Source organism: Eretmochelys imbricata, chromosome 9 (genome assembly GCF_965152235.1).
Source record: "Eretmochelys imbricata isolate rEreImb1 chromosome 9, rEreImb1.hap1, whole genome shotgun sequence".
Classification (NCBI taxonomy): Eukaryota; Metazoa; Chordata; order Testudines; family Cheloniidae; genus Eretmochelys; species Eretmochelys imbricata.
This window is the reverse complement of record NC_135580.1, coordinates 17,778,209-17,806,145: the sequence shown is the minus strand read 5'-3', so window position 1 is coordinate 17,806,145 and position 27,937 is coordinate 17,778,209. Positions and strand designations below refer to the sequence as shown.

The window sequence follows — 27,937 nt, the reverse complement described above, 5'->3', positions numbered from 1 at the left end:
AAAGTTTATGCTCAGATAAATTGGTTAGTCTCTAAGGTGCCACTATAGTACTCCTTTCCTTAGACGTCAGTGGGTCAGGAGCCAAATTAGCGATCATTGTTACCCAAAAGAGCCACAATAGTGTGAATTCATTGTTTCATTTACTATTTATTAGTCTCACAGCAAAAGGACTGACCAATTGGGTAGTAATGTAGTAAAAGCATCCTGATTGTTTAATAAATTAGGTTGGTTAATAATTAAATCACACAGTGTTTTAATATCATGTGCTGCAAAGAGCCACGGGAGACACATTAAAGAAGGGAAGGGGCTGGAAGAGACTGGAAATCAAGAGGGAGAGTGTGGAGCAAACATCCAGTCTGCAGAAGGGAGAGAATGTTCAGAGTGAAACTGCAGAAAGCAATCTGATGGCCGGAGCTGGTCAGCAGTTTTTCAACAACATGATTTTTGGCCAGAAAACACTAATTTGTGGAAACCGCAGGAATGTAAACCTGCTTAAGCTATTCCTGAAGCTGCTGTGCCAGCTTCAGTCTGTGGTGGTTTCCTCCCCACAGTATCTTTGCCAAAGGCCACATGGCTGAGGGAAGAAAGGATGCTGCTTTTTAATTTAAGAATCTTAAAATGGTGTATTATTTCTGATTGACAATTGTCATAAATATAAAGGGAAGGGTAACAACCTTTATGTATGCAGTAACATAAAATCCCTCCTGGCCAGATGTACTGAATCCTATTACCTGTAAGGAGTTAAGAAGCTCAAATAACCTGGTTGGCACCCGACCACAAGGACCAATAAGGAAAGAAGATACTTTCAAATCTGGGGGGCGTGGGGAGGTTTTGTTTGTGCTCTCTTTGTTTGTTTTCTCTCTGGATGGAGAGAGACCAGGCAGGTAAAAAATCTCCTGAAAACATACCTAAAATGATCCATCTAATGTTACAAAAATTGTAAGTAAGGGCAAGGAAATGCGTTAGATTATCTTTTGTTTTAGCTTGTGAATTTTCCCTATGCTAAGACGTAATTTCATTCCTGTTTTGTAACTGGGAAGTAGAGTCAGAGGGGAGTCCTCTGTGTTTTAAATCTTTTTATTTACTCTGTAAAGTTACCTTCCATCCTGATTTTACAGGTGTGATTCTCTTACTATTTTTTATCAATAAAATTCTTCTTTTAAGAACCTGATTGATTTTCAGTGTCCTAAAAACCAAGGGGTTTGGTCTGTGCTCACACTGTAACCAATTGGTTAGTATATTATTCTCAAGCCTCCCCAGGAAAGGGGGTGAAGGGTGTTGGAGGAATATTTTGGGGGAATAGGGGCTCCAAGTGACCCTTTTCCTGATTTTTTATCTAAATCACTTGGTGGTGGCAGCAATACCATCCAAGGACAAGGAGAGGATTTTTGCCTTGGGGAAGTTTTTAACCTAAGCTGGTAGAAATAAGCTTCCCCACAATAAGGTCCCCACATCTGTACCCCAGAGTTGGGAGGGAACCCTGACAACAACTAGCACTTGAGGGACAAGGTGGGTGAAGGAATATCTTTGATTGTTCCAACTTCTGTTGGTGAAATCCCATATCCTGGGGCCAACACTGCAAACTAGCAATTAACATGTGCTTGCCTCCCAGGGTGCGCTTGCTTATTTATTTATTTATTTATTTAATGTTTTGAATGAATGGTAACAACTGTGTCCTTACTTTCTTCACAAGGATTAGGCGAAAGGCCAGATTCTGATCTCTTGCAGATTGACTTCAGCTGTGAGGCTGAGTGGGCATATAAACGAGTGCAGAATTTAGTCCTCAGGCTGGGGGGAGAGAGAGAGTCCAAATCCTCCTCTCAGTTTTACTGGCATGAATCCACTGATTATAGCACAGAGCTTCTGCTGTTTTAGATTGATGTGAACGAGAGCACAATGTGCACCCACATCTCATCTGGTGGAAGTGAATGCAATATCAAGTTTTACATTCGTGAAAGGATTACCAGATCCTGGTTTCCTTACCTTGGATGCTGTTTACTAAAAGAGATCCGTAGTTCCATGTCATGCTAAAAAAATAAAAAGATATTTCCCTTGTATCTCAAGGGAAATTACCACACAAGTCCAATAGCAGTAGTCAAACTTGGTAAAAAGGATTAAAATGTTTTGTAAAGCTACACATTTAGGGAAGAAAACAGTTCTGTTTGTTTTAATTGCTTTAAATCCCATTTAATGTCTAGTTAATATGAGAAAAACAGCCCAATTAGGTATGATTGTGTCACATCTGCTGAATTCATTCACGCATAATCTTTTCTTCCTTTCACTTCATGCATTCAGTCACTTGGATATGCTTTAAGAATAGCTAAATGTGGTGTTGGTCGTTTCTAGTATTTGCAGCAATACATTTATTGGCATAACTAGAACAAACACAAACTATACCATTATTCAGGATGTGGGAGGATTTTTTTTAAATAAAAAACTAGTCCTTTTAGCTCCATTGTGGGTTTATACACAATCAAAGCGTTCAACATTTTGGGGAGTTAAAAGCAATTCAAAGCAAGAAGATGTTTAAATCATATCTTGGCTCATTTGTTTGGAGACTAGGGGAACGGGTAAGGGAAATGCAGCATGTTCAAGAAACCAAACTCACCAATATATGGGAAATAACTGTCCAGATTTGGCTGGAACCATTGGTATTTTTCAGTGAATGAAGGGAAGGTAGCCAAATCCAGTGCTCATACTAGGGTGAACCAAGGGTATTCCCACTGAAGTCAATTGGGTTACTTCTGAATTATAGCACTGTGAGCACAGAATTTGGCCCATAGTGGTCAAGCAACTTCAGACTCGAGATGGATAAACTGCTTTGGGAAAAAAGAGAGATGATAATGCCCAGAAAGAAATGACAAATATTCAAATGACCTGGCCCATGTGCTTGACCTTTTTCATTTACTTACTGTGAACAACTTGCAATCATGTTTTCTACTAACACAAATAACCACAGATGGCAAGTTTCCAATCCTCCCCAATTCAAAGAAATTGAACTTTAATCCACACATGCAAGTATTGTGACAAAAGTATTCAAATCTTATTTTGAATGCTATATTCAGTTCTGGTTATCTTCTCTCAAAAATGATACAGATAAATACTGAAGAGTCCAGAGACGAATGACAAGAATGATCAGTAGCATGGAGAGAGATACATATGAAAAGACAGGGTCATAATATACTCATAATAAAGCTATGAAAAGATTAGAACTGTTTAGTTTCAACTATTTAGACAGGATAAAAAATATAAAGGCTATAAGAAACTCTCATGCATCGGAGCATAAGCCAAACACTAACTGGCAGGGGTTAGGAAGAAACTTTCCCTATTAAAATGTTATTCCAGGATTGTCCATTATGGAAATTCTGGCATCTTCCTCTGAAGCATCTGATACTGGCCACTGTCAATGACAGGATACTGGTCAGGATGGACTGCTGGTTGGATCTGGTAAAACAATTCAAATATGTCAAGGTTCCTTCCCCACTCTGAACTCTAGGGTACAGATGTGGGGACCTGCATGAAAAACCCTCTAAGCTTATTTTTACCAGCTAAGGTTAAAACTTCCCCAAGGTACAAACTATTTTACCTTTTGTCCCTGGACTTTATTGCTGCCACCACCAAGCGTCTAACAAATATAACAGGAAAGAGCCCACTTGGAAACGTCTTTCCCCCCAAAATCCCCCCAAGCCCTACACCCCCTTTCCTGGGGAAGGCTTGATAAAAATCTTCACCAATTTGCATAGGTGAACACAGACCCAAACCCTTGGATCTTAAGAACAATGAAAAAGCAATCAGGTTCTTAAAAGAAGAATTTTAATTAAAGAAAAAGTAAAAGAATCACCCCTGTAAAATCAGGATGGTAAATAACTTACAGGGTAATCAAATTCAAAACACAGAGAATCGCTCTAGGCTAAACCTTAAGTTACAAAAAGACACAAAAACAGGAATATACATTCCATTCAGTACAACTTATTTTATCAGTCATTTAAACAAAATGGAATCTAACGCATATTTAACTAGATTGCTTATTAGCCCTTTACAGGAGATCTGACCTGCATTCCTGCTCTGGTCCCGGCAAAAGGAACACACAGACCGAGAGAACCCTTTGTTTCCCCCCCTCCAGCTTTGAAAGTATCTTGTCTGTTCATTGGTCATTTTGGTCAGGTGCCAGCAAGGTTGTTTTAGCTTCTTAATCCTTTACAGGTGAAAGGGTTTTTCCTCTGGCCAGGAGGGATTTAAAGGTGTTTACCCTTCCCTTTATATTTATGACACGCCCCCAAATCACAGATAGGGTGAAACGCTGGCTCTGATTTCTTCCTGGAGCTCTAGGAGAAAACAGAGTTAATAAAACACATGCACCTCTAAATATACTACCAAGTATATAAAGACTAATAATATTTTTCACATCTCAAGGATGATTTTAACCAGTTGATTCTGGGAAACTTTCACAGGAGAGTGCATCAGCCACTTTGTTAGAAGCTCCTGAGATGTGTTGGACGTCGAAATCAAAATCTTGGAGAGCTAAACTCCACTGAATAAGTTTTTTGTTGTTTCCTGTGGTGGTATGAAGCCACTGTAGCGCAGCATGGTCGGTTTGCAGGTGGAAACGCTGTCCCCAAACGTATGGGCATAGCTTTTCCAGAGCGTAGACAATGGCGTAACATTCTTTTTCACTGACTGACCAGTTGCTTTCCCTCTCAGACAGCTTCTTGCTGAGAAACACTACAGGGTGGAATTCTTGATCCAGACCTTCCTGCATTAAAACTGTTCCCACACCATTCTTGGACACATCTGTGGTTACTAGGAACGATTTGTCAAAGTCTGGGGCCCTGTCAAGGTTCCTTCCCCACTCTGAACTCTAGGGTACAGATGTGGGGACCTGCATAAAAAACCCCCTCAGCTTATTTTTACCAGCTTGGGTTAAAACTTCCCCAAGGTACGAACTATTTTACCTTTTGCCCTTGGACTTTATTGCTGCCACCACCAAGCGTCTTAACAAATATATAACAGGGAAAGAGCCTGCTTGGAAACGTCTTTCCCCCCCCAAAAATCCTCCCAAGCCCTACACCCCCTTTCCTGGGGAAGGCTTGATTTGCATAGGTGAACACAGACCCAAACCCTTGGATCTTAAGAACAATGAAAAAGCAATCAGGTTCTTAAAAGAAGAATTTTAATTGAAGAAAAAGTAAAAGAATCACCTCTGTAAAATCAGGATGGTAAATACCTTACAGGGTAATCAGATTCAAAACATAGAGAATCGCTCTAGGCTAAATCTTAAGTTACAAAAAGACACAAAAACAGGAATATACATTCCATTCAGCACAGCTTATTTTATCAGCCATTTAAACAAAACAGAATCTAACGCATATCTAACTAGATTGCATACTGACTTTTTACAGGAGTTCTGTCCTGCATTCCTGCTCTAGTCCCGGCAAAAGCAACCCACAGCCCAAGAGAACCTTTGTTTCCCTCCCCCTCCAGCTTTGAGAGTATCTTGTCTCCTCATTGGTCATTTTGGTCAGGTGCCAGCGAGGTTATCCTAGCTTCTTAACCCTTTACAGGTGAAAGGGTTTTTCCTCTGGTCAGGAGGGATTTAAAGGTGTTTACCCTTCCCTTTATATTTATGACAGAATATAAAAATGTTGGAACACTCATTTGATCAGAAAGCAGAAACAATAATGTGTGCCTCTTCTGACCTGTCACAACTAAGCAAAACAGCTAGAATTTCCAATAATGTAAAACATTTGTAACAATATTTGTTCAGAAAATGCAAATACTTTTGAGATAATAGCAATCTGCTCATGAATATTCATCAAGCAGAAAAAGAGGCTACTTCCCCCAAATACGTTGGTTTTGGAAAATTATTCTCTCGACTATAGAAGAAACCCACATCCCTTTGCGCAAAACCTTTGCCCAGTTCTAGGCTGAACCCAAACCCAACTTGTCTGAAGACTGAAATGCTCTGCTTACTTCCCCCCCCCACTATTATTTTTCTTTTTGAAGGCTCTGCATTTAGAGGAACAAAAGTGCAAGAAAAAAAAAACCCATATGAGGAAGGCAGAGTTTCCAATATATATGGCCTGGAGGTTTCAAATGAATATGTAGGCACATTCTCCTAAGACTGTAGCCAGTTTTTGCAGACCCAAGAGGGTGGGACAAACTTCTAATGAACATCCATGTGTTGGCTGCTTTATTGAACAGATCTTTGCTGAAGTTCTCCCACCAGTTCTTCAAGTTGAGCCCTATCCAGCTTCCATTGCATCAAAGAGAGTTTTGAATCAATAAAAGTATTATAACCTCTTATGAACCCCATTCCAGGGGCCACAGGTTTGTATAATTTTTGATGGTGCCCAGAATGGGTACAAGTCCCCCCCCCACACACACACATCCCTGCCTTGTAAGCTGATACATATTTTTTAAAATAATGTAAAAATGGACTTGAAACATTAAGCGTTTAACAGTTTCCCTATATTGCACAATGTGGGGGGACATGGGGCTGGGAATGAGGAGTTTGGGGTGCAGGCAAGCACAGTCCCCCCAGCCCTCTCCCCTGCTGGCAGCCAGGAGCTCAGGGGGAGGGCCCCCCATCCTGGCAGCACTCACCTCGCACCACTGTCACTGCAGATGCTCCTGGGGGCCGGGCCCCTCTCAGGTCCAGGAAGCCCCCTCGCCTCCTGTAGTGGGTGCCGGGGGTGGGGGTGGGGGGGGGGAAGGCTGCCATCACATGTGTGCTTCCTCCCCTCCACAGGCGCTGGCTGCAGCACTGCCTCAGCCTACCGCCAGTGCCACTCCCTTCTGTAGCCAGCAGTGGCCGGCGAGGGAGCACAGCACGGAGAGACCCGGCCCCGAACATTGGTGGATCCAGGCCTCCAGGCCCTGAATTTGCTGGAGCATGGGCACCATGGGCCCATATAATTCACTGCCCCATGCCCCATTCCAGTGCCTACAGTGTATCTCCAAATAATAATTTTTGTAGGAAACCAATTTGTATGGTCTCTTCTTCCATTCCCATTAATGACTGTTGTGAAGGTATCATGGCAAGATCAATCTCTCTAAAATAGTTTGGCCTGTTCAGTTACATGTAGTAGAAGGTACAGTTTTGTGCATTGGTCCTTTGATGATCACTGATACTTTGTTTTTTGCCATCATCCCATCCTCACTGAAACCTCCACCATTTCTTCGTCTTTCCTAGATTTTTGTTCTACAAATCTCCATTCATATTGTAGCCATTTCTAGATCTGTCGATCTTCTTTATGGATTAGGTCATTAAAATAACCAAAGCCTTTTATGTCTCAATATTTTTTTTGTTTCTCCCATCTTGAGCATGTAGAATATCTTAACATCTGCATTAAAGTTGAACTGATTGGTGTCTGGAAATCTACTGACTGCACTGTAGTTTATTGCCTCTGATGCCACTGGAAGTGAAAGGCAAATATGGCTCTTTGACGCTAATGTATAAATTCCTTATGTCAGCTGGTGCCTCTTATTCCTGCTCTGTACACTAGAACTGTCAGGATCCATTTTTGTTACGTGGGGCTCCTTCTCACCAGGGTTAAGAGTAAAGGAGACAAAGAAATGTTACCTACCAAACTATCATCCAGGATTTGCCGTGTCACTAAATGCAAAACATATCAGAATCAGAGGTTACAGTTCCTCTCTCTAGTCAGTTTAGACTATAGAATATAAAAATATGGACATATGCTTCTAGAGCCTGATTCTTAAGAGACTGTGTGTACCAGTCACATGGGATATTTTATACATCTAACAATGAACAGCAAAGACTTTGTACAAATATACAAATAAATAAATGTAAAAATTAACTGTTTAAGAACCCAGATCCCTGCCCCTCCCCATTGCGATGAAACCCTTAGACAATGGAAATGGTTAGGGGAAGGCAGGGTTCTGTATATCTGTTCCCAGGATTTGGCCCTAGCAGATACATGAGTAGATTTAAAAGTTACACATATATTCATGTCCATTTTTATGCCACACCCTGAGTTTGAGGGTGTCTGCATTTTTTTTGCAACTTTGAAGAGCAGAGCAGAAAGTGCTGCATCCAAAGCTTTGTTATCAGCTGCGGAGGGGCAAACACGGAGTCTTGAGTACAGGTCTTGCCAGGTAAGTACAGGGGAAATGATTGATTTGTAAATTATGTAGTTTACACAGTGGCAGCTGGTGCCCAAAATAAATGGAGGCACTGCAGGTAGCACCCTCTACACTTCTGACTTCTGGAGTGTGATCATGTTATCAAAGTGAAAAACTGGGAGACCATAGCCAAAGGTATCAAAGGGAAGCTTTTTGCTGGCCCATAAGTGGGTTTGGTGGGTAGGTGGGAAGAAAAAGAGACACCCACTTCCTTCTCCCCTCACCTCCCACTACACAATAAAAAAACTCCAATGCTTTTCAGTTAATAGCAGTGTGGAGGAAACAGTAATTACCCCTCTGTGACTCACTTTCCTATCCTCCCCTAGTCTCAAACTCTGCCCCTGGATTCAGGTTCTTACCCTACCGTCTTCCCACCACACACACACTATTGCTGCCACCACCAGCTGAATCCATGTTCTCCAGCATTCAGCCCAGACACCCAAACCATGCCCCTGTCTGTTCCCTCCATCCCAACCCCAGAACTCAAAATGAGCCCCTCCTCACACACACGCCTATGTCCCAGGCTGAGAACTCCACCCCCCCTCCCTGCCCAATATTGCTAGTCTGAAGCGTTCAAAAATCATGTCATATGCCAAAACATCATGATTGGCTTAAAAATATGGAAATTCAGCCAAAAAAATTGGGGTTCTTTTTAATTTGTTTTCTACTTAAATGTGCACTCCGGTAATTTTCAAGCATATCTCTGTGTCCATGAGGGCTAGAAACGTCTTTCTTTTAAATGAAAACTGAGATTCTCATGCAATCCCATGACTCCAGAAGACTGGGCTTTATGAAAAACACCATTTAGTGTGAGCCTTATGATAAAATCATGAAAATTGGCAACACGTGACAGTTCAGAACCTACACCCCCATGAATATCTCCCCCTGAAAGTCTGAATAGCTCCCTCACCCACACGTGCATGTATGCACACATTTGTGAGTGTGTATACACATATAATCACACACGTACTCTCTCACATTCTGCCTCTTATCCGTTTTGCTAATCTCCGGTTTGTCTACACGACAAATGCTACAGCGACACGGCTGCAGTGCTGCAACTATGTGGGGATAGAGCTGGACTGAAGAAACTTGCTACAGCCACAGAAGGGATTTTTCTATCGCAGTAGTAAAGCCACACCCTCATGAGGCAGTAGCTAAAGTTGCCAGAAGAATTCTTCCATCAACCTAGTGGTGTCTATACCATGGCTTAGGTCGGCTTAACTATATCTGTCTGGGGTCTGAATTTTCATACCCTTCAGCGGTGTAGCTAGATCGACCTATGTTTTAGGTGTAGACCAGACCTCACATCAACGGGTTGCAATGCTTCAGTCTGTGTTGCAACTCTTTGATCTAATCTAAATCTGTCCCTAATAGCCTGTACATCCTGCTTGGTCCAGTGGCCACTCCAGCTCTCATCCCCTTCTGTAGCTTTTCCCAACTCTTCTCTGGTACCTAGCTGGCCATTTATTTCTTCCTTGCCACTGCTCCATTCCCCCCTCACCTTCTGGCTGCCTCACCCCAACTCCAGAATCTATCACTGAGGTACTACCACTTCATTTGCCAACTGGGCCTTTCCCTTAAATCTGTGCCTGCTGATGACCCAGATGGCACAAAGCCCTATCTGAAGTGAAAACTGCACTGCACTTTGCCCTGCAATGTACCCTTTGAGTTGTTTCCAGAGAAGCTCTGTTTTTGACATCTTTCATGCATTCATGCTTCCTTTGCTCCAGCTGTCAGTTCCTGCACTGTTAACAACGGGGGCTGTGAACAGGCGTGCGTTCAGATCAGTGATGTCCGCCACAAGTGCCACTGCCATCCACCCTACCAGCTGAAGAGAGATGGCAAACACTGTGAAAGTAAGTCCTAGAGCACTTGACGTGAGCACACTTTACGAGCGATAAAGATGATGCATATACCTTTGTGCATTAGACAATATATTATTTACAATTTATTTTACACCTATCTTGCCAGAAACAGATATAGGTTTTCAATGACTGCATTAAATAAAAATTTTTGAGGAGCAAGGTTCACTTTTGTTGACTTCCATGAGCTTGTTACTGGTTACATAGATCCCTGGTCATTCTGGACATGCCTTAAATGCTGGTTTGAGTTAAAGTAGGAACTTAAAATCATTTAAACCGTAACATTTAATTGCTCTTTAAGACATACCTAATTATGGTTTGTGTAGTAATTTATGACTCAGCATAAGGTATAGTCTTTGTCCATTTTTAGTTTTTGTTATCAGTAATCACATTCTGATTCATCTGTCCTCTTCAGGATATTAAACCAAATTGTCTGACAATCATTTATTATTTGTATTACTGCAGCACGTAGTCCTAGTCCAGAACCCCATTGTGCTAGCTGCTGTTCAAATAGAACAATCATACTACCCTGGGGTTTTTTTCCTTCTTTTGCATATGTTAACTAGTTCATCAGTTCTCAAGGCAATGATAACCTGCACTATACACTTGCATATGTCATAGGTGATTGGGGCAAAATCTTGTGTCCTTACTCAGCCAAAACTCCCGTCAAAAAGTCAGCTGTATATTGTTTCTATTCTGCAGTACACTATATATAAAGACTAAGGAGTAAATCCTGCAGTTCTACTCATTTCCAACTCAGCATGTTTGCAGTGACTTTTGCCTGAGGATTTGGCCATCCAACTTTATGTACAATTTCTGTTCTGCACAGAGTCAATCTGAACTGAATTCTTGATGGCATTTCAGTGGAAGATTTGGAGCGAGGTTTTTCTTCTATGCCTGTTCTGGTGTCAGCATGGCCTATTGTGTGGCTGAATATATAACATTCCTGTTAATCAAGATGAACCAAATGATGAGACCGTTAGCAGGGGAGAGTGGGCAACTGGTCTCCAAAATAGTAGGGCAAAACAGTCATTGAGTTAAATGGAAGTCTGATCAGGCCCCTAATTTGTGAATTCTATTACTGCAGTGCAAACAACTGTAAAGGTTTACTCTCTGACACCATTGGGGCTGATTAGGGTTAGCCAGCCACTGAGGGCAGCAGTTCATCAGCAATGGATAGACAATGCCTAGTAATTATAGAACAATAGGGAAGGTGCCAATTTAGTACTGTGGGTTCCCTGTTTCTCAAGGCTGGAAGGAATCTAGTCCCAGTTGTGTTAGGATCTTGTTTGCTTGTTTTGAAATAATCATTTACATGAGTTACTTGAGTGTATTTTACACCATCATTAAAAGTTCCTCGACTGCTATATATCATCTGCCTCTTTCAGCCCACTACTTTGTCATGTCATTGGCCAAGTGCCTGTTCAGATGTCAGATATCAACCAAAAAAGGCAGAGGACTAAAGGCAGTATCTTTTTGTAAATGTTTTTTCTGTTCTCATTGCTGTATGAAAGATGCACACAAACAGAGGAAAGGGAGTATAATGAAACGGTGAATGTAACTATAAACAAAGTGCTGTCAAATATTTTTTCCTCTTTAATCTTTCAGTAAATGTCTACATTCATGTGTGTCTACACTGCAATGAAATACCTGTAGCTGGCCCATGTGAGCTGACTCAGCTTGCAGTGCTCAGGCTACAGGGCTGATTAATTGTGGTATAGACATAGGGGCTTGGGCTGGTGTCCATGCCCTGGGACCCTATCCCTCTCGCAGGGTCCCAGAGCCCAGGCTTCAGCCTGAGCCTTAATGTCTACACTGCAATTAAACAGCGCTGCAGTCCAAGCCCTATGAGCCAGAGTCAGCTGACACAGGCCAGCCATAGGTGTTTAATTGCAGTGTAGACATACCCTCAGTTACAGTAATCTTGCAACAGTGGAAGGTAAAACCATTTTCAGACAAAAGCATGACCTTTAAGTTGACAGTAAATTTAATTGCTTTCAGTGATGGACCCCTGCGCAAGTGGGAACGGAGGATGCTCACACATCTGTCAAAACGAGAGAGGACTTGCAAAGTGTGAGTGCCATCCTGGGTACTATCTTTCTGCAGACAAAAAGTCCTGTGGAGGTAAGAAGCTGCAAAAAAGACTAATTAATGGGGAAGAAGGGCATTATTTGGAGTTTCAGTGTAACTGCACTTGTAATGGAAATGAGTAACTTGTGTTTGTGTGTATGTACCGTGTGTATAGAATATAATATTTTTCACATGTGCACACCTTATATAAATATATGTGTGTATATAAAATAATATTTTCACAAAGACCCATGTGCATTCACTTGCACATATGGATGTGTGATACAAAACAGCAGTTCTATTTTATTTTTTGACTATCCCTAGACCTCTGAAGGTCGTTTTAATAATGACAGTTATGCATTTTAATCTGTTAAGAAATTGTATTTACTGTTAATTGGATGAGGATCTATGGGTAATCTGGCATTATGCACATGATGTCCCTTATGAAATAGTGCCCCAGATGAAGATATAGGAAAATTGGTTCAGATAACACTCTGATCTAGGTCAGTGACAACCTATTTAGAATTCAAAAGGATTTTCAGCCAGGGAACTACTTTCATATTAATAGAGAAACCACTTTGTGGAGAGAAATCACTAAGGCTAAGAATTCCAAATATAAAAAAGATAGGTTTCCAGTGGATTTTGAGAAAAATCTAAGGTAGTTAGGTGCCTAAATCAATGAGCTCCCTGAGGTTCCTTTGAAAATTCACATAATCTTGCCAAAATCTCCAGCTTGCAAAGTGACAGCTAATTAATGAATCTGAATAAAATCTTGGCAAGCTTTACACTGTGACAACGTCAGGGAAGCTGCCAAATATTTCACCCTGAAAACTTCCACAAAGTAGCAAATGGTTTCTGTACAGCCCTGGGCCCCACTCTTGCGAAGGCACTGATCACATGCATAATGTTACATGCTGCTGTGCCATAAAAGGGTCTTGGTGAGGAGCGCAGAACATCTCCTTACCCCAGCATGCTTGGCTAATTACAAAATGTACCTTGGGAAAATTAAAATGAAATAGCCAGAAATGTAAACTTAGAAAGAAATCTGAGCTTCTTAGTTTTTGTTCTTGTGCAGTTATGCTCTACAAGGTCAGTACTTGGCTTTTTAGCATGAGGAATCTTGTTCATTATCCTGTTCTTGAAAGCGATCCTCCTCCTGCTCCTTTGGGTTTTCCAGCTGTGCTGAACTATATTCTTCTGTACTGACACTTAATTTGCAGAGTTCAGATGGTTCATTACAATGATGATGGGTCAGAGCACTTTGATCTGTTTGTAGAGGACCCTGTTCCATGTGCATCTCTTTCCCCTTTTCACAGGGAAGACTTGGAGTGCCCCTCCTTTGATCAGTGTAGCTATCACTTAACTCAACTTTGTGGATATGTCTACTCTGCAATCAGAGATGTGATTGCAGCATGTATAGGCATACCTGAGCTAGCTTTAATCTAGCTAGTGTGAGTACCAATAGCATAGAAGCCACCACAACATGGACTTTAGCTTGTACTAGCTGCCCCGCATAAGTACCCAGGATCCCAGATGGGTTCCTATGGCCTGCACTGAAGCCTGTGCTGCCCTGGCTTCGCTGCTTTTGGTACTTATGCTAGCTAGATTAAAGCTAGCTCAGGTATGTCTGTGTGTGCCGCAATCATGGCCCCTGGTTGCAGTGTAGACATATGATGTATGGAGGAAGCTCAGGGGTGGTGCAGCAGAGTGGGTGCTGGTCTCCATGGCACCATCCCATGCAGAAATCTTGTTGGGAGGATGTACCATTCAGGATGTATCCAAAACGATTTGACACTGTCCGAGTAGTATAGATAATCAGGTCTCTCTTTTACCATTGGTTTAAAAGTAATGAGTATGAGGAGTGTGGTCTAGTGATGACAGCCTCAGGTGAAATGTGACAGTATACATGTAAAGTATTATTTTGAAGGAGGGTGTTGTGGCTTCAGTGTTTGTGGAATTGCTAGGTGCTGCCTTGTCTACTAACCATAAGACATTATTTCAATGGACACTTCTGAAGACTTTTGTTTATATGAGCGTGGAAGGGTATAACTTCTTTAAAATCTCCCAACTGATCTCATTGCTGATCTCTTTGTTTTGCAGACATTGATGAGTGTGCAGAAGAGACAGCCAGGTGTGCTCATCGTTGTGTGAACACCCTAGGGTCCTTCACCTGTATTTGTAATCCTGGCTTTGAGCTGGGGGCTGATGGAAAGCAGTGCTACCGTAAGTGAAAGTTTTACAGCAACACATTTCAGGTGATCTTACCTGGATAATGCAGTACTTCAGTTTTAATGCAATCAGATTAGAACTCCCAGGAATAAAAAAGGATGCAAAAATGCAAGGTGAATATTCTTGCCTTCATCAGAAACGCTGCTGCCATTTTGCAAATTTATATATTCTTGAGCATGTATTTCAACCATTACTCCACTACAAACAGCCCCCTTGGTTTCAAAGGGCAAACAGCCCCGCTGGTTTATCTTCAAAAGGTAATGAATTATATGGCGAGTGTAATTCTGGAGTTACCCAAAGACACCTATGCATTTTACTGATGTTAGATGAAATTTATTCATTCTCACCCTCCTTTTTCTCATGCCATGTACCTGCTGCAAAGGGAAAACCCACATGGGAGCCTGACATGCTCGTCATCTCTCTGGATTTACTCAGGACTCCCCTGACATTTAGAAAAGCGTATTGAGTAAAAAAGCAAGATCTATGATGATGAAAATAGGAACTAAGACTTCCAAGGCTATTAAATTCCCAGTCGTTCTTCCTCAATCAATGTTTAAATGCTTCACAGCTGGCTCTCTTAAACATCCCCTACTTAACAAACCAGTAACTTGCTCCCTGTGATAAGTGATCCTCAGGCTAACCTAAGGGGTAGATTTTAGATTAATAAAGGAGATGGGCTGGAAAAGTTTGTGTTTTTTATGGGTCTGGTGTAAGCTCTCTGGAATGCTGTAGTAGACAAAAGCATGACCTGTTTTAATGAAGAGGCAGGCAGTAACTGTTCAATCTAATGATGCTGGGCAGAGGTTTTCAGCAGAATTTCCCACATACACTGCGTACTAGAGGTGAATACAATGTTTAAGGGGCGTGGGGATTATTCTATGAAATGTTTTAATGAGGGGGAAAAAGCAATTTCAAATCATACAAATAAAACTAAATGTCCAATTATTATCAAAACAAAGTATTTGAGAGGGACTGGAAAGCTATTTGAGATCCAAATGAGGAACAATGCATTTCACAATAGCAAAAAGAGATGCTATTGATACACAGAAAATTATCTTATGTGAGCAGTATAAGGGGTCTAGACCACTCGGGTTCATTCTTGTTTTATGCAAAGATTTTTCTTATTAACTGACAAATCTTTGTGAGGCAGAATTATGCACGCTTTGTATACAACATTAAGAATTTTTTTTAAAAAAAATATTCTGAATCTGTTTTAGGTACTTACATGGCCACCACTACCATGTTATCTGAGCACCTCAGTCTTTAATGTATTTATCCTCACAACACCCCTGTAGGACCAGGCAGTGCTATTAATCCCCATTTTACAGATTGAGAACTGAGGCACAGAGAGACTAAGGCCCAAATTTTCAAAGGTATTTAGGTGCTTAACACCCATTGAAATGACTTGTCCAAGGTGACACAGTAAATGGAGCAAGGAATGGAATCCAGGTCTCATGAGTCCCAGGGAACCCCTCCCTCCCTCAACCATCATTCCTCTCTCTGAATAAACAGTCATACTTCTTACTATAATAACATAAGAAAGGCCATACTGGGTCAGACCAAAGGTCCATCAAGCCCGGTATCCAGTCCTCTGACAGTGGCCAATGGAAGGTGCCCCAAAGGGAATGAACAGACAGTTATCATCAAGTGATCCATACCCTGTCACCCAGTCCCAGTTTCTGGCAAACAGAGGCTAGGGACACCATTCCTGCCCATCCTGGCTAATAGCCATTGATGGACCTATCTTCCAAGAACCTATCTAGCTCCCTTTTGAACCCCATTATAGTATTGGCCTTCACAAACCGTCTGGCAAGGAGTTCCAGAGGTTGATAGTGCGTTGCATGAAAAAATACTTTCTTGTGTTTGTTTTAAACCTGCTACCTATTAATTTCATTTGGTGGCCCCTTGTTCTTGTATTATGAGAAGGAGTAAATAACACTTCCTTATGTACTTTCTCTATAGCACTCATGATTTTATAGACCTTTATCATATCCCCCCTTAGTCGCCTCTTTTCCAAGCTGAAAAGTCCCAGTCTTATTAATCTCTCCTCATACAGAAGCCATTCTATACCCCAATCATTTTTGTTGCCATATATGGCCTTCTCTCTCTCTGTCCCCTCCCACCTGCACCAGCCAGTACTGCAGTCCCTGATCTTCTGGGCATAGGGACTGCTCAGGTAGTGGTGCAAGAAGGGGCAAAGTATAGGCACCATTACACAGCCACATATACACACCAACCAGCTGACATGGCTGGCCACAGAGGCAAGTATAAGCTGCACCTTTGTACAGGCTCTAACAGCAAACACACTCTTTCTATGTGCTGAAATGCTCCAGCAGGCACGGCAGCTCCTTAAGACACAGTGCTTTCCAGTGCTCCTCCTGGGGTGTTGCAAATTGGATCACCCTGAAAATGGGACCAGGCTTAAAAGATGCAATCTGGCTGTATACTGAGAGTGGTGAATTATGATTCACCTTCATTCTACAGGTGTGCAAATGAAGGGCATAGTGGGAATGAGGATGTAAGGAACTTCCTGTCCCATATGAGCCCTTCTACAGGGGCCTGGGGAAAACCTTGTTGGGGACCATAGTCCATATCCATGTTCTCTCGTCGTGTTATGCAGCCACAAGGTGCCTGAAAGAAAACTGAGAGAGAGGCTGAGAGTGATGCCTGGGTCATGGCAGGGTGAAGGCATTGAGGCAGTGTAGCTGCAGTCTATGTAATCTTGTAGCCCCCAGGACAAATCCTGGAGAAATAAATCTGAATTCCTTCTGAAAACTCCAGCTGCTGTGCACCTCCTTTCAAATATCTCTCATGTACCAAAGAGTGCTAGGACAGCATGTTTCACGCATTCCTGGTTAGTAGGACGTCTGGGGCTACATTCCTGAGCTATGGTATTCTACATGAATACGAACATGAAAATACCTGTTGTAATAATTTGAAAACTTATTCCCCGCCTGCCTGCTTTTGCAGGAGCACCCTGTTTGAAATGAACAATGCAAAACCCAGCCTTGGTGAGCGCTCTGTCCAATTCTCATGCTTCCTAGAATGCTTACAATCTCTTCTTCTAGTGTGCAAGCTCACTGTCCTTGTTCAAAGACTATGTAAAGTGCACCCGGGGATATATATTTTGTGTACACTAGTGCAATAGACACTTTGCTGTAACTGTGGGCCAGCACCAAGTTATTCAGCACAAAGGTGAATATGATACAATGGAACGTTGTTGAGTAGCCCACAACATGCTCTTCTAACCTCTGCGTGGGAGAGTTTATATTTTCTACTGCAGTGTTTAGCTTCCCAGCAATCAGTGTATGGACATATTGTATTGATGGCTATTCTCCAATTACTCTCCTCCTGTGCTTACTTATTAATATTCTTTTGATCATTTCTCTGGAAGGCATCGAAATGGAAATTGTCAATAGCTGCGAAAGCAACAATGGCGGTTGTTCTCATCACTGCGAGCACTCGCCTGGTGGGCCTCACTGTTCTTGCAACCAGGGATATCTCCTTGATTTGGATGGGAAAACATGCATAGGTAATATATGGTAAATGCTGCATCTCTTTCAAAGAGGGGAGGGGGAACACATGGTCCATCAGAACAGAAAGGGAGAAGGATGTGTAAGGGGAAGCCTAGAATAAAGCTTTCGCTTTTGGAAGTGTCTGTTTTTTCCCCTTCCTCTTGTCCTTCCTTTTGGTATTTCAGTAAACTGGAGCTTGTCTAAACTTCCCATTCAATATTTCGACGTGGCCTATTGAGGGTTTGGTGGGATTATTACTTAATGCTTCTACCTGCATTGAAAAATGACACCTCCATGAAATTGTTGTCAAGATGACCAAATTGTTTACAGCCCAAATTTGTTTCCTCAGGGATTAAAGTTCCTTTTTCCAAGGTTTTCCGTATTCCAAGGCCAACCAGCAGATGATTACCTTTAGTTGTGCACATTGGACTAATTTTCAAAAGTGTTGTGCACCCACCTGGAGTCCACTTTGCGGTAGAGAAGTTCTTCAGCTCCTATCATGCTCATCCATTGCCAAGATTACACCTCCTACTATGTGAGAAATTTCCCATGGGATGTGAAAGCAGGGAAATATTAGATGAGTAGAAAGAAAAATGTGGAGATCTGTGAGAGAGGCTGATAATGGACAATTTTTAAAACAAGAGGGTCAATTCTGGACTGGATCCTGAAATGAACTGGGAGCCAGTTGGGTTAACAATGGGATTATGTAGCCTTGTTTCTTGTGTGTGTATAAGACAGGCAGCAGCATTCTGCACATGCTGAAGCCTAGAGATGGGCTAATGGAGTACTCATAAAGAAGAAAGTTATCATGGTCAAGGTGAAGGTGAGGTGAGAGCATATATGAAGATTTCAACAGAGCTGAGGAAGTGAAAAGGTGTTCTGACAGCAAACATTTTTTTCATTGGCTGCAAGCTGCATGTTTCAAAGTACACAGTGAACTTTTAATAGAACTAGGAAACAAGATATCATCTGAAATATTGCTGGGCAGCTTTGCTTGTGACATTTGCAGGAAAAGGAATACTCCTTGTTCAAATAATCTGCTTTAATCAATTTTGTGCTGACCTCTAGCTTTAATTGATTGATTACATTTTCTTTCTCCACTCTCTGGTGTGTACATTTCCTAATAATGTTGGTGCCCGTTCCAAGGTTAATTGAGACACTGACTTTTCACATCTGTGGCTGCTCATCCAGTTAATGGTCAAAAGCATTTTGCGAACTCAGCGTTGACAGGCTACCTCTTGAATCGCCACTTAATAGCTCAAAACACTAAAAGAGCTGAGATCAGCTGAGAGCCTGCTGTTAAAAGATAGCAGCTTGATTCTTGTTTCCGTTAATCAGGACAACAGTTTTTGACCACGTAAATTTCCCTGCTTATACAAGACAGAATGAAATGGTGGCAAGTTGAGTATCAAAAAGTTAAATTGCTTATAAATATGTATCTTCTTCTTGTCTGAGAATGCTTTGTTGAATCGGAGGTTTCTGTTCACTGCTGTCTATTTTATGTCATAACAGGCCTGAGGATTCAAATATTCATATGAAAAATGATCCGCTGTAGATTAATTACTAGTGAAGAGATGCTAGTTATATGCTAGGGTGATTGAGTTGTTGTTTTATTGGTCTTTTGGTAACACATAGGAGCCCCCTGTCATGGACCAGGATGCCAGTCCTAGACCAGTTCTAGATGCTGTACAAATGCAGAATAAGTCCCCCTGCTACAAAATGTAGGCAACACCTGTTCTTAATATGTGGCAGTGTTCTTGTAGACAGTCCTGTCTGAAGATTTAAAAAAAATTGAGATGGGGGAGGTGATAAATAAGACACACAAACCTGGCCACTGAAGTACATTTCTTTCCTATCTAAATTACAAAACTGTGAAGGCTAAAATGACCGACAGTGCATTAATGACAGTCTTTTAAAATAGATTCATTTCCTGAGTCTGTTCAGCACAACCGGTGTTTGAATTGCCACCAGGAAGCCTAACTGAACCCCTGCTTTCTCCCTTCAGACCTGGATGAATGTGAGTCCAGCGAGGCCTGCTGTTCCCAGTTCTGCATCAACTACATCGGAGGCCATGAGTGCAGCTGCAAGGCAGGGTTCCGGCTTAATGCCAATGGCTGCGTATGTGATGGTAAACGTCTTAACACTGATGGCTGAAGCTGACTCAGAGCACAAAAGGAAAAAAGATTTTGAAGCTTCTTCTAGCATTTCTTAGCAATTTCCCTGCTAAGAGAGCATGGCAACAAATACTGCTTTGTTGATAGGATTTTAGCACTGTTTCCATTTTATAACAGTGGGGTGCAGTCATGACTCAGGATTGTATACAGACAGGCCCCTATACAGGAGCAGAAGAGATGAGTCAGTGTAGAAGGAGACTTTTTTCCCATTCCCCCATACACATGATACATGGACATGTCATAAAAGATGATTGCCTTAGTAATCTTACATGAAGTGTGAACCCCAATATTTGGCTAAACCCTAGAAGCTGGGATGCATGTCCAGATTCTTGGACCTACCCAGTTGTGCTGTTTTTATGGGGCTTCTAGCTGAGCCATAAACATGGCAAGAATAGCCTCTTCCCTCATGCACTTATGGTGGGAACTGGGGAGCACAAAGGTCCATTGGAATGGGAAAACAATTAAACAACATTTTCCAGATCTCCAGAATGAGTTTTAAATTTTGGACAAAGATTCAGGTAGGCTCTTGCTTTATCCAAACTAGTTTACCTGTCACTACCTGTTACCATTTACCAGTTACCATTAATATTTGTTTTCCAGATGTGGATGAGTGTCTTGCTGACAATGCCAGCTGTGAGCATATCTGTGTTAATTCTCTGGGGTCATACGAGTGCATGTGTAGAGAAGGCTACAGACTTAATCTCAATAGACATTCCTGCATCTGTAAGTTATTGTAAAGCTTGAAGACAATTAAACACTTCTCTCTGATTTAGAACCTGACTTTAGAGTCCAGATTTCTAAAAGAGACTAGAGATTTTTGGGTGCCCAACTTGAGATACCTTAAAGGTAGTGAAGGCAAGCCATATAAAGCATGTAGGTCCAATGTGAGCACTCAAAATAGTGGCTTGGCCATCAGATTAATGGAAGATGTGTGGCTAAATTTACTGCACTGCTCTCAAAATCTCAACGTATTTTATTTTGACAAGTTAATATTGCTCATTTCAATTACATTAAGAAGATAGGCATCACATAAAAAATACAGAGACTCAAATTCTGCTCTGTTAAACCAGTGCAAATCCAGAATATCCCCACTGAAGTCAATGGAGTGACTCTGGATTTCTACCAATGTAACTAGGACAGAGTTTGGTCCAATGACTTCTCATTTAATAATCTAGTTTAATCATTGACTAAACTATGGTGGGGAGCTTGATATTTTTATCCAGCTGAAACAAGCAGCTAATTGTATATTCTTGTAGTGCTGAATTTTCAGCTTTTCATGTGTTTTAGAGCCAGGCCCAAAACAAAAATCTGTAAATTGAGCAGCAGATCTAAATTCAAACTTGTTATGTTTACAGTATGATCAAAATACTTTCAAATTTGGGGGAGGAAAGGGGCAGGCAATAAGGGGATGGGGCATGTAATTCCAGATTTGAACTTCAGCATTTGGTCCAATATAGGGTATGTCTACAGTGCAGTCAGAGTTGGGACCGTAGCATGTGTAATCAGACCCAAGCTAGCTTTAATCTAGTTAGCTCAAGTAAGAATAGCAGTGAAGCCACAGCAACACAGGCAGCAGACTGGTCTGTACAAGCCTCACTGAGCCCTACCTCATCCCTGAGGGGTGAGCTTGTGCTGCTGCCCACGCTTCCCATCTTTACAGCTATTGTTATTCAAACTAACTAGATCAGGGATTGGCAACCTTTGGCCGCAGCACGCCAGGGTAAGCCTCCTGGCTGGCCGGGCTGGTTTCTTTACCTGCTGTGTCTGCAGGTTCGGCCGATTGCAGCTCCCACTGGCTGCGGTTCACTGCTCCAGGCCAATGGGAGCTGTGGGAAGTGGCGCGGGCCGATGGGCGTGCTGGCCGCCGCTTCCTGCAGCCCCCATTGGCCTAGAGCGGCGAACCGCAGCCCGTGGGAGCTGTGATCAGCCAAACCTGCGGATGCGGCAGGTAAGCAAACTGGCCCGGCCTGCCAGGGGGCTTACCCTGGCGGGCCGCGGGCCAAAGGTTGCCGATCCCTGAACTAGATCAAAATTAGTTTGGGTATGTCTAATGTGCTGCAGTCACACTTTGATTGCAATGTAGATATACCCTATATTGAGCCAAATTTGAACATGCTAAAGTTCAAACCTGGAATTACATGCCCCATCCCCTTGCTGCCTGCCCCTTCCCTCCCCCAAATTTGTGAGTATTTTGATCACATTGTAAACATAACAAGTTTAACTTAGATCAAACTGTTGATCTGAGCTGCAGACTTGTCCAACCCCAGATTCAGAGTTTAGATCTAGGGTTTTAGATGAGGCTTAGTTGTTCTTTCCTCATTTTCCTGCTAATATGTACTCTATTTATTCATATAGATAATAAAAACAGATCAAGTGTGACTATTTTATGTACTGTACATTTTTAAATAATATTGGTCTGACTTAAAAAATCTAACACATAAAAAGCTGTAAAAGGAGGACTGAACACCAGAGTGGTAAGATGAAGCTCTGAAGTTGGCTCTGTCTTCTTAGCATTAGATGATGATGAGCTGGAGGAGGAGGAAGAAGAGAAACTGGAGATCGCTAGGATTCCAGGCCTTCGGTTCAGAAGACCTCCTCAGCTGCTTCGTTATGCTGCCACACTAGGCACCTTCTATGAGGATGAGGACAAAGATGTACGAGGAGAACTTACTCTCATGCATAAAGTTGGTAAGTAAATGAAAAGATTGTAGTTTTTAGGAGAGGAAACACATGGTGGCCATAGCCAGCAGCTTTGTGAAGGGTGAAGATTCTCTAGGGTGGGAAAGAGATCTTGAGGAGAGAATGAACAGAGCCAGGAAGACTGGAGCTGTCATGAGGCCAGACAAAAAGACAGGGCCAAATTCTGCAGAGTTTTTTGCCTTCAGAGGATGTTGGAAAGAAGTGTGCCAGCCAGAGACAGGCTCCCTGAGTCATTCTGAAGGCTGAGGGCGTCTTCTGTCAGAATGACTGTGTGGGGAACACAATTGCCCATAGCCCATAGACTGTTACGTCAGAAAGGGGCAGTATTCTCTGCAGTGGCAGCGCTGCTGAACTCCAACCTCACAGAAAATCTAGATATAGAACTATAACGGCTGAATATTTTGTGCAGCATATGTGAAAGGAACGATGGTATTGAACTGGTCATAAACTTGAATAGTCAGTGTGTGTATAACCTTAGAAAATGTACACCTGCCATGCCATGTATGTGCCTGAACAATTGTGTCTCCAACCTGGAAATTACCTGACTCAACATCCATGTTGTTCCCGCCAAATAAGAAGGCTTGGTCATTATAACATAGACTCAAAAGCACTATGCTTTCTTTTTGGTGGAAGTATTACTTGCTCAGAGTGAGAGGACAGATTTTTTTTTATTTATTTTGTATGGTATCGGTTTTGTAATTGCAATGTCTAATTACACTTCAGAGGGACTTTGCTCCACAGCCAGGGGCTAGTCCTGGCTTTAATCAATTAACTTTTATTTATATAAAAAAGATAAAACTTCCAAAAAATATGTGATGTGTAATTTGCATTTAAACGAAAGCAGACACACTGGAAGAAAGAGTAAAGCAGCAGCCAGTCATCCACAGCAAGATATTGTGAGACTGACAACCAATGGGTAAATTGGCAAGCAATGTAGCCTCATGAAAAATTAACAGCATAAGCACCAAAGTCTAATATTGATTGCCCAGTGTTGGTGTTTTTTTCCACTATTGGACCTATGTCTTTTTGGGGGGTTGTAACTTGGTATCTGAGCTGCTGCACTTTTCCCAAAGCTGATGTACGGTGCCAAGACTGGCTGCTCCAATGCCTTAAAGATGGCAGTGATAGAAGGAAGAAAATATCTTTTAAAAGTTTACAATTTTTTAAAATTCTCAAATGTGAAATTATTTCTTCCTAGTTTTAAAAGTCTTTTTGTGCTGTGCTCTATATTTTAACAAAACAGCCTGTCAAAACATGTCCTCTTGCAAGCTGTTAGCCTGTACTATAGGTCTAGTGGCTTTTACTTCATTTTTAAAGTAAACACGGTAACCTTTTCAATGGCACTTTGCATACTGATATTTAGGTCTGATTTTTCAAAATTGTTCTAAGAGACAGCTCCTGAATTCTGAACATGTTTGAAAATCTGACCACCTACTCAGGTTCCTCAGTGGAAGCTGTTGGGTATTGATTGGCTTAGAAAATCTGACCTTACATATAAAATAACAGATGAAAAACAAGCAACCCACTGACTTAATATTAGCTGAAGGATCCTGCCAACTTCATTTTAAACACTCATCGAAATCCCCATCCAAAAAAGACTCCTGTCATGTGCCTCAAACCCCCTGAGAGGACAGGCTGATTAAATGGCTATGCTAGTAATATAAAGCAGATATTTCAACCAGGGGCAAGTTTTTTCCCCTCAGCCTACGACAAAGACTATGTAGCAGGCAAGCTTGTACTTGCATGTGTGTGTGGATTTGAAGGGGCTGTGTATGTGTGTGAAAGAGAGAGAGAGAGAAAAAAACAAGTATATTTTCTTGTAAATAAAATGCTTACTCATAATCACAACCGAAAAAGGAGATGATAAACTTTCCTAGAATAATTTAAACTTTGCTCTTGGAATATATAGTGAGTATGTTGACAATATATAGGATAGCTTCCAGCTGCTGTAATGTGAAAAGAGGGATTTGGAGAGGTGGCAATGGATATCCTCTCTCAAGAAATCCTGTTGAAAATATGTAGTAGGTGGTGCAATCTGATCCTCCTAAAGACAAAAATATTTGCTCTTCAGAAGTATTTTCTTAAGACCTTTCTGGCAGGGATTTACAGTATCATGAAGGATGAGAGACAGGGAGCCCAACTTTCCTTTGTTAGGCTACAGAGTTTTAAGAGGGGAACTTCAGAACCTCCTCCACATCTCTGGGGCTTACATTGTATCATGAAGAGCAACAGACTTGGACTCTGGTTGGGCAGTGCGGGAGATGATTTCCAGTGTTGAGAGCCCTTCATCAAGAATGCCCTGCCAGCAAAACCCCATAATGTTTAAACTTGAGGACTCTCATTGGCACTTCTTGTCAAGACAAAACACGTTGACATTTGGGAAGATCCATCAACAACACCAGTCCTGCTTTCTTTAGATTGACAATGCTCCATGGATTTCCTTCTTTACAGTGTGTGTTTGGAATGATAGTGAACAAGTTAAACTTATTAGTCGAAGGATCATGTTCCTGTGCTCACTGAGCCTTCTGTCCTTTTCCATTTCAGTTTGCCTGGATAACACCTTTGGCAATGATTGTAGCCTGAGCTGTGATGATTGTATAAATGGAGGCAAATGTAACAGTGAAAACAGTGGCTGCATCTGTTCACCGGGGTGGACTGGAATGATATGCAATGAAAGTAAGTACTGTATGTTTGGACAACATCCTACAGTTAATGGGGTCCTTGTCCTGGCCTGGCAAATCCATAAGAAGCGGAAACAATCTGCTCTTTGCTTTTGAGCTGAAAAGCTGTTTAAGGAATAGAATGGCCTCACTGAAAGATCACATTTGCAACATTTAATTACAGGTGAGGCAGACACAGCAGCATCTTAACCTGATAGGCCCCCATGTCCTATGTGACACATTAAGCCTAAAATATAAAAGAGGAACCCTGAATTATTCATCAGGAAACTTAGAATTGTGAAGTATTGCCACACCCAGTCCAGTGAAGTGCAATCAGTACAATATCCCTTGTTTGTTTTCGAGTAATTGCATATGTCCATTACAGAAAGCATTGCACACTTGGTGCACCAGTACCAGGGAGTTTTCCTTAGCGGTGCCCATAGGGGAGGCCAGGCTTACACCCTTGTGCTCCTCATGTTCCAAGATCAGGGTATAAAGGGCAGAACCCCACCTGCCCAACCTTCAGATTCTTCTTACATGGTCTGTGGTTAAAGCACTCTGTCAGTTGTTCCTCTGGGAATGTGCATTTAGTATTTTTTGCTGGTTAGTAGTACTCATTTTTGTGTCCTCGAGTCAGTCTTTCTTTCTTTCTTTCTTTCTTTCTTTCTTTCTTTCTTTCTTTCTTCATAAATTAGTGGACATCTCCTGATATCAGAGGAGTATTTGCTAAGGTACTCTGGCTTCACAAACTAATGTCCATGAAAGACATTTTCTCTCACTGTCTGAAGTGCTTGAGTGAGGGTCATGTCGGGGACAGGCGTCCGATTTTCTAAGGCTTCAGGACAAGAACCAAGAGAAGAAAGCCTGAGGTACATCCTTATGGAGGCCGCCCTTTGCCCATCAAAGGTACTACCTCAATCGATTAAAGGAATTCCTCCCCATCAAGGAGAGTGCTCCTGTCAGGGTTCCCTCCCCACTCTGAACTTTAGGGTACAAGTGTGGGGATCTGCATGAAAGACCCCCTAAGCTTATTTCTACCAGCTTAGGGTAAAACTTCCCCAAGACACAAACTTTTTGCCCTTGGAGGGTATGCTGCCACCACCAAGTGATTTAACAAAGTATCAGGGAAAGACCACTTGGAGTTCCTATTCCCCCCAAATATTCCCCCAAGCCTTACGTCCCCTTTCCTGGGGAGGCTTGAGAATAATATGCTAATCAATTGGTTAGCACCTCTGTGAAATTAGAATGGAAGATAATCTCACAGGCAGTCAGATTCAAAACATAGAGAATCCCTCTAGGCAAAACCTTAAGTTACAAAAAGACACAAAACCAAGCATACACATTCCCTCCAGCACAGCGAATTTCACAGGCCAAAAACAAAAGAAAATCTAATGCATTTATTAGCTAGATTACTTACTAACTCTATAGGAGTTGGATTGCTTGCTCTCTTGGTCTGTCCCTGGGCAGAGGTATCACACAGACAGACAAAGGCTTTTTCTCTCCCCCCCACCCGCCCAAATTTGAAAGTATCTTGTCCCCTTATTGGTCATTTTGGTCAGGTGGCGGCCAGGTTACTTGAGCTTCTTAACCCTTTACAGGTAAGAGGATTTTGCCTCTGCCAGGAGGGATTTTATAGCACTGTATACAGAAAGGTGGTTATCCTTCCCTTTATTTTTATGACAGCTCCCCTGGGTTTATCAGAAGGCAGAGAAAGGAGAAAGATCCCCTTAGTCAAGACACTCTTGGAAGAGACAAAAGTGCTCAGAGCCCTCTCAGGCTCCCAAGCCAAACAAGGGGATGGCTTCCACATAGTCAAGGTCCTTGGTGCAGGATTCTTTGACCTCACAGGCTTGCCACTCTGGTACTGAAGGGAGAGAACTTCCTGGTACTACTCCCTACTGGCTCAATAAGGGCAGAGCCACTGATTCTGGTTCCCAAGCCGGACATGATGAGGCTGCCTGTTTCCTCAGAGTAGGTGCTGGAGCTATCACCCATGATGACAACTGGGAAAAGACCTATCTCAGTACCAACCAACCCAGAGGCCTACACAGCTGAGAAATATCTCCTGTACTGTACCAGCCCCATCATTGGCCCTACTGGGTTCCATCGGGGATGCCTACGAGTCTAGATCATTATCTCTGCTGTATTACGCAAACTGGTCCCTGAGAAGTGAAGCCCCTTTGTCTGGTACCAGCAATCGGCTGGAAGTCTGTATTTATGTCCTACACAGAACAAAGGAGGGGGCAACCTGTAACAGCCCAACAGCTGTCCAAGTGGATCACCAACTTTTTGCATCGTCATGTGTTACAGTGCCAAGGATGTTACCCCTCTTGTCAAGGTTCCTTCCCCACTCTGAACTCTAGGGTACAGATGTGGGGACCTGCATGAAAGACCCCCTAAGTTTATTTCTACCAGCTTAGGTTAAAACTTCCCCAGGGCACGAAGTCTTTGCCCTTGGATTAGGTAAAACGCTGTCACCACCAAGTGCTTTAACAAAGAACCAGGGGAAAGGACAACTTGGAGTTCCTATTTCCCCAAAATATCCCCCCAAGTCCTTACACCCCCTTTCCTGGGGAGGCTTG

General features: G+C 42.2%; 1 protein-coding gene across 1 annotated transcript in view; it reads left to right on the top strand.

Moving 5' to 3' along the window:
- Positions 1–27,937, top strand: part of LOC144270210 (uncharacterized) — a 286,613-nt gene that overhangs the window by 202,389 nt on the left and 56,287 nt on the right. Inside the window, exons 7-14 of the mRNA XM_077826532.1 lie at positions 9,876–10,001; positions 12,009–12,131; positions 14,178–14,300; positions 17,701–17,838; positions 19,827–19,949; positions 20,596–20,718; positions 22,507–22,683; positions 25,240–25,371. Coding sequence (XP_077682658.1) covers positions 9,876–10,001; positions 12,009–12,131; positions 14,178–14,300; positions 17,701–17,838; positions 19,827–19,949; positions 20,596–20,718; positions 22,507–22,683; positions 25,240–25,371 — 1,065 coding nt within the window. The remainder of the gene's footprint in view (positions 1–9,875; positions 10,002–12,008; positions 12,132–14,177; positions 14,301–17,700; positions 17,839–19,826; positions 19,950–20,595; positions 20,719–22,506; positions 22,684–25,239; positions 25,372–27,937) is intronic.